Source organism: Thermobia domestica, chromosome 13 (genome assembly GCF_964235325.1).
Source record: "Thermobia domestica chromosome 13, izTheDome1.hap1.1, whole genome shotgun sequence".
NCBI classification, from domain to species: domain Eukaryota; kingdom Metazoa; phylum Arthropoda; class Insecta; order Zygentoma; family Lepismatidae; genus Thermobia; species Thermobia domestica.
The window spans coordinates 30921982-30935998 of NC_137466.1; the positions used below are offsets into that span (position 1 = coordinate 30921982).

General features: G+C 34.4%; 1 protein-coding gene across 1 annotated transcript in view; it reads left to right on the forward strand.

Moving 5' to 3' along the window:
- Positions 1-1969: 1969 nt before the first annotated feature.
- Positions 1970-14017, forward strand: part of LOC145668075 (uncharacterized) — a 30488-nt gene continuing 18440 nt past the window's right edge. The window contains exon 1 of the mRNA XM_081735582.1: positions 1970-2450. Coding sequence (XP_081591708.1) covers positions 2089-2450 — 362 coding nt within the window. The 5' untranslated portion in view covers positions 1970-2088. The remainder of the gene's footprint in view (positions 2451-14017) is intronic.

Consider the following 14017-nt stretch of genomic DNA (forward strand, 5'->3'; position numbering starts at 1 on the left):
CTACAAATATTCATACCCCACCATGTTGCCTACTAGCGCGTGAATAGTTTGTAGCTAACTGATAGTTATTTAAGTGTACCATATTCATCTGATTAGCAGATAACCAATGTTCACTAAAGCAAATGACATGCATACCTTTAAGATCCTCTTCAACTAATACATGAAAAAAATCGAGTTTACTAGCTAAACCTTGCACGTTCTGGTAATATACATTTATTACATTGTAGTCACTGTTACCTCTATTGGCTAAGTGCTTGGAGTTTTTATTGGGACTTGCATTAAAAAACTATTATCATCATACCTTGTAGGAACTAGAGACCTGCACGGGCCGGGCTTGGGCGGGCCGACTCTGTTATTTCTTTGGGCCGGGCCGGGCTTGGGCGGGCCGACATTGTTATTTCTTTGGGCCGGGCCGGGCTTGGGCTGGCCGACACTGATTTCTCTTCAGGTCGGGCCGGGCTGGGGCCGATCAATTGCAATTCTTTAATAATTATTGACTTTCGTTAAACGATAATTTGCATAAAGCGAAACGTTGAAGAATTGTGTCCGTGAAAAATGTTACAAAGAATGCAATAGCTATTTACAGTTTGTGTTGCTTAGCGGCTCCACTTTCACTATAGAGGATTGCAGGAATTATGCGGTAAATTGAGCTCTGACCCTGACCTTCACTGAACTCAAAATATAAAAAGAAGGGGTGGGAATGTTTTGCCTGTCGCTAAACAATATTGCCATCTTCACTTTGTGCTAAAAATCAATTAAGTTAGATTTTTGTTACAGGGAATGGAGTTTTTTTTCTCTCGATGACAGGCAAAGTTCTAGGAGGGAATGGTGCCATTCGGGAGGCAAGCTTCAGGTTGTGAACCAGATTTTAGAAAATGTTTCTGAGGGTTAAGTCAAATTTAGTACTAAATTTTGAGAAAGATTCGGGTTCGAGCTAATTTTTTTAAATTTATCGGGCCGGAGTCGGGCCAAAAAGTTTTAAAATTTATCGGGCCCGGGCCGGGCTTGGGCCAAGAATTTTGAAAAAGTTATCGGGCCGGGCCGGGCTCGGGCCGAAAATCTCCAAAATTTTTCGGGCCCGGGCTGGGCCGGGCCTAGGGACGTTCGGGCTGGATTGGGCTCGGCCCGTGCAGGTCTCTAGTAGGAACCTTTCTTATTCTATTTGATTTTCGCTGAGTTGTACTAGATGGATCGTTTTGTTCTATACCATTTGTGGATACTTGCTGCGATCTGATAATATCCAGTCCAGGTTCTTTCGTACCGTGATTTGTATTATGTGGGCCTTGTATTAACGATATTCGATCAATTTCTTCATTTTCAGTAGCCAAAAGTATTCCTGGCTCCTTATCATGGCTTACGTGTGAGTTTCCTGTCAATTTTAACACTTCACCCTCATCCCGATTCGCTCCGTTGTATGTCGAACTGTATCTCCTTTGTTCAGACGAAATTTGATCACCTTCACAATAGTTTTCATTTCCGTCTATCACCATTGCTGATGTACTTCCACAATTGATAGGTATTAACGTACTATCAGCTGTGCACTGTGCCTTAAACTTATTTGACATAATGATATTATACAGTGCGTTGCGTAAAAACAATTTCCCTAGACGATTTAAATGGAGGCCGTGATTAGTATGATAGTTTCGGGGCACACAACTTACATCAAGAAGTTTGAAATTTTTGAAACTTTTACACACGTCAATTTTTTTTATTTGTTTCTTTTATTTCATTGTTTACACACGTTGAGTCATTTAAATCATGGCGATACGGCAAGTTTACTACCACTACATTTGTACCTGAAAGTTTCTGTAGAGCCAATTCTAGTGTGTTTAGTGCATTTTCAGCTTCATTACAAGCAACGTCATTTGCACCGCCTATTATTACAATTATGTCATGTTCATTATAATTTTGATTGGGGATGTAAGGAAACACACCGACCCACAAACATCGATGTTACTTATTTTATAGTTTAGCCCAGTGGCTTCAGAGCTAGGACTGTGGCAACACTGCATTTCATTAACACTGGCAGCTTGAAAGACAAAGAAAGTATAAGAGCACTGTCAAATTCGTCTTAAATTTGATGTCATAATGGCTGGTGAGGCATCTGTTAAGTTGGAATTGATGTGCAAAGAAGAAATTGATTGTGATTTACCTCAGGAAGATCCACTCGAAGGGAAAGGGTGGACGTACGAACTGATGACTGAAAACAAAGAATTAGTATTATCTACAACGGAAGCAGAGCAAACAATGGAGAAGGATGCAGTTATGTATCCTTTGGATGAGAAACTAAACGATGATACGGTGAAATCAGAATTTGCCGTAGAACATCCTGCATTTGAAAGTGCTATAGAAACGCTAAGAAAACTAGTAGTTCAAGAGACTTGCGCGTCGTACTCTAAGGACTCCCAACAATTAACAACAAAAAGTTTAAATTCCGTTCGGCCAGGAAGGTAATATTCAATTTTTCATAAAGTAATTGGCTCAGATTAATAATATGGATACATAGGTTCGGAAAGTTTGTAGGTTAAAGACAATAATTCATGAAAAATATTTAGATATAAGAGATATCTCGAACGTAAATTACTAATCTACAATTTGGAAATGACATGGCACACATAGGTTAACTGTATACAAAATTATAATGATAAGATCGATACCATCGTTACAAATATTATGTAGTTCGTATTTTGATAAAATAATGATTCTTTATTATTAAATACGGGTTAAATTCCAAAGTTGGGCGTCCGTTTCCAGCCAAATTTTTAAAATTTACAGGAAATATATGGATAATTTGATCGTTTGTGTGCTTGATAATATATAAGAGTCTCGAAAAATCTGCTTATTTGTTATATATAAGCGGTTATAAACATGGGACTATATGGCGAGCGGAGGGAACTACTTGGCGCAAGGTAACCGAACAGTTGCTTTGTGGGAAAGAAACGAGCATTTATGTTACCAATATTGCGAATGTACAAGGGCAATGTACTAGCAGTTTTAACATTTGTGAAGGAATACATTGATAACGAGCAAAATCTTTTAAAAGTTTGTGAAGAGCACGGATTAATGAACCTAATAACAAATTGCGGAAAGTGTGGAAAGGAGATAACAGTGAAAAAAGTTGACGAAAGCGGACGCCCAACTTCGGAATATATGCCTTAAATACGAATTTCTCATCAAATTATTCTTGTATATATTTACAATATGGGTGCTCGACGATAGTGTTTTATTCATATAGAGTCTTAGGTAAAATAACCGGTCGTAAGAATAAAATCTATCCTAAAATTTTCGAAATTTTAATGTGAAATGATTATTCTGGGACAAAACATATGGACGTTTATTATTTTATTGAGGATTTAGCTCCAATGAGTCTACCCTCAGTTTCCGAAGGGCTTCGAAAGACATTAACAAAATACAAGATAAAAGAGTATTCTAACCAACAATGGATGTTCAATAATTGTAGATGACCATACACACATAAATTCATTTTATACGGTACTCATTTCTTTCAAGACAGTCGACTTTTTATAAATTCAGCAATCATTTCTAGGGTATGGACATCTATTTCTTCATACAAGGTTGCCGTAGGCGATACAAGAATTATTGTACAATCAATACTAACGAACATGTGCTAGATGGTCGGTAAAAGAAAAAGATTGCTATGTAAATGAGGGCAAGGCGCAGGTTGTTGGTCTGACTGGAAGTACAGGCATGTGTCGGTTAGGATCAATTGGATCAACGCAAATAAGTATACACGAAAACGAGGATAGCGCAAAGCACACTGTATATAGCATAAGCCTACATATCATACGTGTTGAATATGTATTTGTACGTTCTTAAAGACATGAGTAACATCCTGAAATGCTTTCATTGTTTGCATATTTGCGTTCCAAAATAACACAATACATTAGGAACGTAAATTTCTTACCTATGTAGATTCCTTAATTCCCAAATATTTTTTTCTGTGTCAGGATTTAGCACATTGAGTTTAGTTATTCATGTCGCTTACAGTGTTTGCTAGCTACTTTGTGAACGAATTTATGTATAACATGCACAATACGGTATTATTTAGAATGTTATTACGAATTAGTTCCCTGTCTTTTATAGTAAACCTCGACCAGTTAAAGTTGTCATATTGGTTGCTTTTGTATACAAATTTCAACCGTAGAGTTTCTATACTTCGAAGTACTTTTATGCAAGATATCAGAGTTTCGAAGAAACTGTAGGCCATGTGTCATTATTTGGTTTACCATAAGGGGGAAAAGGAAGTGTTAAAGATGTTAGAAATTTACTCTCTCTCTCTCTCTCTCTCTCTCTCTGTGTGTGTGTGTGTGTGTGTGTCATCATGTTAGAAAGATGAAGCTCGGTTCGTATACTAATTTATAAGAGCAAGTTAACATACACTTATGACTAACAATATGGAAAAGAGTACTATAGAGGTGAAAGGGCCCAAAATATTACGAAGAATAGAGATGAGAGGTTAATCAAATACGGCTGCTATCAGTATCGAATAAATAGTTTTTAGGCTCAGCAGTTCTCTCTCATTGGTATTAATTTTGCGCAATTTTTATAATAATAATTATTATTAGAATTATGATTAGGAATAGTAATTGTATCGGCAATGGACATGGAAATTGCAAGCACGTTGCTCTTCATATTTATTCTCATCAGTTCTTAATTTCAAAATATTTTGTATAAGCATTCTTTTTTTCTGAAGCTAGTGCTATTTCGCCTGGTACATGGAAAAATACAAGTTTGTACAGTATTATAACTAATTTTTACCTAAACTACTGTATATATATATATATATATATATATATATATATATATATATATAATCAGTTTTTGAACATAGCATACAAGAAATATAACTGCAAAATATACATTATTAGTAATGACCTATTGAGTAATCCAGGACAATACAGAGTTATTCCACTGATGTATAAAAATATTTATAACAACTTTTAGGCATCAGTGCTTTCTACAGTGTAGAAACACGTCTAAAATAAATACAAAAGTTGGAAATAATTTGTGACCCATATCTAGGTGCGTTCTCTCTTTAAGATCCTCCAAAATTTAGTCATTTCACTTATCTTACAAAATGGCGTGATTCCAGATTCAAAACATGTTACAGATAAAACGATTGTGAATTTTTATAGCTCATACCTAAGATATTCTTATCCTTTCTCAGATTGTAGAAAATAATAGCTAATTATTTCACTCATCGAATACCGATAACGTTATTTGAAGTAAAACCTTAGTTCCTCAGAGCGCGTAAATGAGAGGTCAAAAGTTTTAATAGGTAAGAAACAAAAGAAATAGGTAATCTTAACTTCTGTTATCTGCAAACATACCTGTATCCTTTATGTTGTATCAGATAACAATAAATAATGTGTTTCCCTCAGTTAATACGGATAAGATAATTCCAAAATATATCCTTCGCGTTGAGAAGCGGAAAAACTATTATCAACCACAAGATCGATAATATTTCAAGAATAAGAATTACAAACATTTTCGTAACATGTTTCGGATTTGTACTTTTTAATTGCAACTATTCTACAATCAATGTTGCGGAATGAATAATTTATTTCTTTTCAGTTTTAGTAGTTAAGTGTAACAAATTTAGAGTTTGTGCTTTCTAGAATTTAGAAATTTCGAAGAATATCCCTAGGTGGAAGAAAGTTCTATTTCAAGCGCTTTGCGATTGGAACTTTTTGTTTGCGTTGCTCTGAACCTATCGTAGAAGTCTGTTTTTGATATCGTGCCATCCCTAGTAGAAGAGGGAAGTAAATCGTGAGTTTTTTTTTTTTAATGAAGGAAGAAGTGTTAATGTCCGTACTGACAAACAAGAAAAGAAATCTTGAACGTAGCATTAAACTTGTTTCAAACTTGTTGATGAGAATGGGTTCTACTCTGATTCTAACTGCAGATGGTATAATTCTGAAATCATTCATTCCTTTTAGGCGACGGGAATGAATTGAGATCTTATTTGAGAATATAAAGGAATGTAAGAATATCCCAGGTACAAAAAATAAAAAAAAAATGCCTAACCATTTTATTTGAAACATTCTTCGAACTGTAACAGCTATTGGTGCTATTTTGCCTCTAACTGCACAGGATGTAATCTGAGATCAGGTCTTTGTTACTAAGTGAGTGAAATAAATTTTGGTATTTTGCTTTTAGATTTTTGACAGACATGAGAATGGCCCTAGATACAAGTCCCGCAGGATTTAAATTTTTCATTTAAAAATTGCTTTAGAATAGAATATTAAGAAGAGATTTATCAGTATGAAATAACTACGCAGGGTATCTTGTTTTGTTTTACAAAATAGAATCTCAATACCTTTAAAAAGGGTGCCCGATGTTGGTTTCATAGTAGCATAGAAAAATACACCTTCTAAGGCGCATTTCATTCTTTAATACAGGTTCACATTACAAAAGCGCAATGATGGCTATGAATCCAAGGTTTTGTGAGAGAAAAGATGTAAACTGCTTTAAGGAAAACCATTGTCCACTTGTATTAGATTTCTTGCACGTTGGAATATATTCTGTGATCCAATCGAAAGTGCAGGAGCGTGAGAGTACAAGGAACCAAGACTGACGAAAAGGTTATTAAGCCAAGGGTTTATAGTTTACTTGTATATAAGTTTTAAAAAAAAAAATATTTTTTGAGTTTCCACGTATTTTCCCTTTCTTTAATTTGCAGCTTTTCTCAATTTTTTATATATTATTTTCACACTCTTTTCGCCTTACTCCAGCAGGATCTGAGTTTTCTATCATCTTGTCAGTAGTCATGTATTTATAGTATTTACCGTACTTCATACTGCGTTTTTGCACAGGTCCATACTTTTTGCACTTGAAGATGTACGGGTAAACGCTGAGCTATTCGATATAAAATCAGGAAGTTGACAGGTGAAGCCTTAGAAATTAATGTTATATTCAACATTTCGAATAGTATTACCAGCTGGCGAAAAAAATTGGAAACCTGAGATTGTTTTCGATGTCAGTTTTGAAATTACAGGTTCTGAAAATACTCATAATTTACCAACAAAATGTTGCATGCTTGACATTTGTTCGATTAGCGTTTGCAGATGGCTCAAATTTCATAGGATACTGGTTTGGTTTTCGTTTATAAGCTTATGCATCAACCTTTACAAGAATTTCCATTATCAAACATGGATTTCTTTAGTTTATACTATTGTTTCCTTTTAAGATTATAGCGCGCACCTCCTTTTTCTTTGTCGACTACTTACAGTCTTATCAAGGGCACTTGCCTCATGCCGTTTTCTTCCTTGTAATTGTCTATTACCGTTGCCGCTCTTTTCTGGTTAATTATAACTCATTAGGTTACGGTTGTGCATTTGAGATGTTGCATGGTCTCTGAAGTTAAATTCAATCCCTTTCTCCTTCGTTTCCTTCTATTTTTTACGTTCTTTTTTGAATTTAAAAATTTCTCTAAAAGCATATACCTTACACAAATTGTAATCCGAAAAGTGCTGGGAGTGAATCAAAAAAATTAGTTTTTCATCTTTCTCTTTAGTTAAAGTTAATGTTATTATTTGGATTAATCATTCAATACTAATTCCCATCAGTATCGTCTTAATGTGAATAGGATAAAGTTCGAGTGAAAATGGAATTAATGCAAGAAGATACTGATGCCAATCAACGGGAATATCATCTAAAAGTTTGTTCTTGACTTTCTTTTCATTCTTCCAAATCTCATTTGGTAATGGTTTTTCCTCTCGCATTTGATTTGTTGCCACACTAAACACAAACACACCTGGAATCACAAACATGTATTATAACGTTCATTAACAAAACGAAAGTGATGTACACCTGTTCCAGGTTATTTCCAGTGAAGTTAATTTTTTTTATAACAAATTTTCACGTTTTCGTTAATAAAGATTTATAATCTGTGCTGAAGTAATGTAGACCTTTTTTTGATTTCCTTGTGTTTTTCTCCTCGACATGTTCTTGATTATCTGTTTAGCTAAGTTCTGAAATTAATTTGATTCTGTATTTTTCCATCTGATGTTATCCCATGCTTCTGGATTAGTTTGTTTCTAATATCAATAGTTTTCTCATTTCTAGCAATACCATAATGAGGGGGCACTACCTCTACCAGTAGGGCGCATTACCTCTAACGTAGAGACGTTATTACATACACGTATTTTATGTTTAACTGGATGATCAACAGTATTGTATAATGTGCTATTAAAAACTATAATCGCAGTCCGTTTAAACGCTCAAACTGTACGTTTCAGAACCACATAATTTTATTCCGTTAAACTCAATAAAACATCTACATCAAACGTAATGTAAAGACGAGGTCAAGGGGACTAACTTTTGAAGTAAGTTTATTTATGCCCAGGAAATCTATTATTCATAGTGAAATATATAAACTTGGAGGAGAACCACGATGCAGTTCAATCATTTGTAGACCCTAAAGTGAACTGCGATGTTGTTCTTCTAGTTAGCATATTGTCCTGCGGAGAGTACATTTCTGAATATAAATATCAGTAAACCTTACTGGAAAGGTCATGTATAACTCAGATCCCTTTTATTATGGGGCTCTCAATTGAGCTGTGTGAAAGCAGTGAACTAAATGCACTTTCGAACTATCTGTAACCAGATTGAACTATGTAGTTTTTAATGATTTTTGATAAATTAGCGCTTTTGAAAACAGTGATAGACAAACTCACATTAAAAGATGATGTAACAGTGTAGCAATCTACCGTTTTTGGTATTTTAGATACTGGGTTTAAAGTTTTACACGTACTGCTTGACACTTTGAAAATGCAGTTATGATAGTTCAATTTGGTTTCAGACAGCTTGATTACTATTGGTGCAGTCCCACATTATATATATATATATATATATATATATATATATATATATATATATATAAAGAGCTTTTAACTTTTATCACTTTGATCTGTTTACATGACAAGAAACAAGGACATTCTTACCTTACATCAGAAATATTTTCAATTCTGTACTATCATGACAGAGTTTGTTAATAATGACATATTAATTCACTTTGTTTAGTACATCCATTTCATACTGCATTAACAAAAACAGTTCATTGATGTCTTGACCGAGATTCGCCCTTAATCTAGATTTAATAATCTTGAATTTGAAAAATTCTCGTTAACAATTTACTTGTGTTAGAGGGATCGTAAGGAGGAATTTTTACATTTTAAAGAGCTATTTATAACATAAGACATACATGCGACATTCGTATATAATTTTAACGCACATGTGAAGCAAGACTTGCTAGATTTCTTTAAGTTGATTTTTACATCTCTAGTTCAATATCGTCTCACCATGTTTCCTCTTCATACTCACTACTTATATATTTACTATCATATTCACTCACAACATCTCCTTTCGATGTTTTGGATCGAACATCTGCAAATAATTTTAGTTCGTCGATAAGTTACCCTTTCTCTAGTCGATATGTTCCTCACAGGTTTTGTTCATTGCTTTCTATGGGTAGTTCGAATTTTAAATCAGAAAGCCACCTTGGATCGAAACACACCAAGTCATGGTAAAAGTTTTCGTGTTTCGAATACCGGTTAGTCATACTTTGATTTTGTCAAGGACATCATTGAAAACACACAGTCTGAAACTTTTCTCTTCTGTATTTCCTATGATTTCATGACATGCCAATCCAATTCTATGGAAAGAAATGTTTTAGACTATCGCAGGGAAAGGTATACACAGTTTATATGAGTTGATCACAGAGAAACTTATTCCCCCTCCTTGTGTCTTCGGCACCTCCCCCTCATTATTTCCCACTATCTCTACAACGTCGTGTTCCGCGCGACACCCAATCTGTTACGCTCCTTGTGGCTTACAACGACATTGTTCGTGCTAAACCAGTATTATCTTACTGTTAACACTTGGTGTGAAATTCCCCGTAGGAAATTTCTCCATGATGAACAACACAGTTTCGGAACTGGAGCTCACTAACGGATGCAAGTAGATATTTTCAATTTTCTATCCAAGTGAATCGTCTATGAAATTTAATTGAGATTTTATTACTTGTTTACGGTAATGAAAAATTTGTTAATCAATTCATTTATATTTTTAACTCAGTGTGATGTGAAAAGTAACGAAATATCAAAACTGTATGCGAGGTGGGAATTGTATCATGACATGGCAGCACGTGATTCTGGTACTACTTTCCTGGTGTAATCATCAGCGAAACTGACACCTGCGGAACAATTTCCAATCAAGCAGATGGAGGGAAATAAATATATACTCATTGCCTTCACGAATCTTAAAGCAAACAAATCTTGAAAACTACGGTTAGTAACTACTATTTACAGCTCTTATACGATACAACTTCTATACAATATTCATCTTACCTTCTTGTTCCAAAAGAAAACGCAGTGAAAGTAACGAAATTATAGCTATATCATAATAAGCTATCATGTTTGTAAATTTGTCTTAACACAGGCACCGTAGCGAGTCACCAAAGTTGCCAGAAGTCAGTTTTATAACTTTCACGTTTGAAAAGAAATGTTTAATCGAATATTTCTGATTAAGGCCTACACATCCAGGATAACAGTGTTACCAGCTTCAAATGTGCAGAATATCGCTAGACAACCAACTTTTATACATGTACAAATTTTGGGCTGAAATTTAAATTGAAAAGTCGAATATAATACAATTCAAAGATAGAATAGTCTCGTACATAGATTACTTTATCTCTGTAGATTGAAAATTCACAAAAACTATCATGTGGTATTTTACTATATTTGACCCAAAAGCCGTTGCTTGTAGCGAGCGTAAACCTTGGGCCGGTAGGTTAATCCGACGCCGATTTCTTCCGGCGTTTTGTCTACCATGCAGTAGCATGTTTAATCATATTCGATATTTAATCTTTTAGTATAAGAATTAAAGGAACCATGATCTTTTCAATTTCCATTGTTTTTTGTCTAATTCTATTTTTCTTTCCTAGTTGTGATAGTCGGAATATATTATTCCAATTTGTGCTTTTTGGTTAATTTTTAATGTTATGTATTTTCTTTCGATGATTGCGTTTAGCTTTATTACTAATCGGAAGTTTTCCAATTATTTATTAAATGTTTCCTAATTCCTTCCTTTTATCCATTTTTTTATTACTTGTCCAAGTCTGTTAACCACCAAACTTTATGGAGGTTGGCGTTCTAACAAATGGTAGGTCCTTCATCCAGTTGAATTGTTTCAGTGTATGTCTTATAGCTAGACACCGAACATGACACGCCAGGATATTCCTCCAGTTGGAGCAGGAAAGAATGAATATTTCGGCATCATTTAGGGAATCACTAGATAGATAGGATAAATTATATTTTCGTTGAGATTTAAGAGATGAAAATTAATGCTAGCGAAATGAATATAATAATATGCATCATGCAGATACAGAGAAACCACGGAAAGAACAACTAGATTTTAACTCTTAAGCATAGATAGTCTGCATTTCCCTTGTACCCCATTTTTCTGTTTTGGTTTTCTCTTCCCTTATGAATAAATGTTTTTTAGTAGCAATAGCACACAAAATTTACGATGTTTAATTTCCTGGAAAACAAACTGTAATTCCAGGCTGCGAACCGAACCGAGAACCTTTAAAATGAGTCTCACACGCTGTCCCCGTAGGTGCATAATCTAAGGCGTATGTTTAAGTCAGCCATAAAAGTCCACATTGTCATGGAATTGCCCCGTTTTCATTTGCAGTTTGAATTTTATTTACGGTTTTTAGACGTCTATGGCTTAACGTCTGGTTTTAGAGAAAACATTGGATCTGTTGATCAAGATCAAGCAAAAGTTAATCCACAATCTTCAGAAACTTACTATTGCACATACATATGTGTAGGACTACCCGAGAATTTGCATTGAGAAAAGGTAAAATATCCAACCTGGAAGTACTTGAAATGTGGTATTGGCGCACAATGATGCGCATATCAAGGACAAAAAGAAAAAGGAATGAACAAGGACAAAAGGACACTAATGAAGGACAACAGATCATAAAAATAATAGGAAAAAAAAGAAACAGCATGCTTGGCCATCTTATTTGGCATTCCGATTTGATCACCATGCTGATAGATGGAAAGACAATAGGAATACCGGCACCGAAAGACCAGGGATAAAATATGTAGACAGTTACGAAGAAGATACGTTATCAAGGTTTAAAACTGATCTCCCAAGGGAGAGAACAGTTTACAAAATTTCCATGTTGCCCACCAACCTACGGTTAAGGGTAAAATAAAGGTATCGAAGATTTAGAGAATGATTTCCTAAATTTACGATATTCGCACTAGTTCTTTGAGGAGGATTAGAAAGGTAATTTCGTAAATCTACGAAGCCTGTCTTAGCTAATGGAGGAGGTGTTCTCACCAATAATACTTGCGTGAATGACATGTCGTAGTTTTTTTTAGGTAATATACGTCCAGCGTAAATAAAACTTCGGAAATGATAGTTGCAAGCTCTCACATGAATACGTCGATACGATGTCGTGTTATCCAATGAAATAACCCGCGTTCAAATATCGGCTGTAACAAGTTATTTTTTACTCTCGAAACACATTCTTTTGTTATTAGCAATTTGTTTTCTGCATTTCTTGTAGATTTTGTAGGTTTTATTGACCAGTGGTTAGTGGAGGCTAGGTTTGGTCAAATATCTTAACACTTCTGTTTCTTTCTTTTGACTGCGTGAATACTCCTGTGACAGGAATGTGGTCTTTAAGGAGTTGCGCCGTTTATAGTACGAATACTTTTTATTTATTTATACAAAAGATATGCTACAGAATATAGACCAGTGCTGGAAAATTTATACAAGATATCTACATTTGTTCACAATATATTAGACCATTACAATCAAAACATATTTTTACCTACACAAGTCTTTCTAAAAAAATAAGAGGAAAATAAAGAAAAGAAATAAACAAAGAGTAACAGAAATACCATAGTATATTGAAAATGGAAATCCAAATTTCCTACAATCTATTTTGATAATATACTAATTTTCACACTTAATATACGTCATTAACAGGGAAATCGGTCTTCCAGGTTCCCCACACTTAATATATCTAAATTATAAAGGGAACTGGTTCTCCTAGTTCCCTATGACTGAGGAGTATAACATGTGAATAGTAGAAGATGGAAAATGTCCCAATGAGCAATAGCTCACTTTAAGGGACTAAGTATTTTTTTGCTATTTTTTTGTAGTTATATGTCGGTATCCCCTGTCTTCATTTATCACTTTTTAGGCTACTAGATTATTCAGCAAATTCATTCCAAAAGTGTTTTTTTATTTCTTTTTTAAATAAAGGTGTTGCTTTTATATCTTTAGTCAGGCTATCATAAGTTTGTGTAATATTATGCTTAACGCTATTTATACCATACTTTGTTGTATTAACATTATCAATATCAATATCATTCTTTTTTCTAGTATTATAATTACGTACCTCTTTCCTCTTTATTAAAAGTAGATTAATTACATACCTCTTTCCTTTTTATTAAAAGTAGATTACTATGTATAACATTTGAAAGTACATTATGGACATACATACAGGATTGGATTTTGATTAATAAATCGAATTGCAGTATATTTGATCCCATGAATAAACTTGAAAAGTGCGTTGCCATGGGAACAAGCGTTACCATGACAACAGTCTTGTCGTGTGTCGCCAATCTAAAACTGAAAAGGCAAAAAGAAAAAAAAACTAAGTTTGCTCTGTAACAAATGAGGGTTGGGAAACCTTCTATCGTGCAAATGAGATGCATGGAATAAGTCGTGAGTGGGAACCCTTCACCCCTGGTGGGGATATTCATGAAGCTATAGGGTTATGTCTAATTATATTGGAATATATTATCCATTTCTTAATTTCGAACATACTAGGTTCGATCGAAATGAGAAAACTTACCGGACTTCTGAAGAAAATAAAATAAATAAATACATGACCGTGTTTATTACGTATGGAATTCCCAGTCACGACCCCCTTTTCAGTTTTATTCACAATAAAAGAAGAAGATGA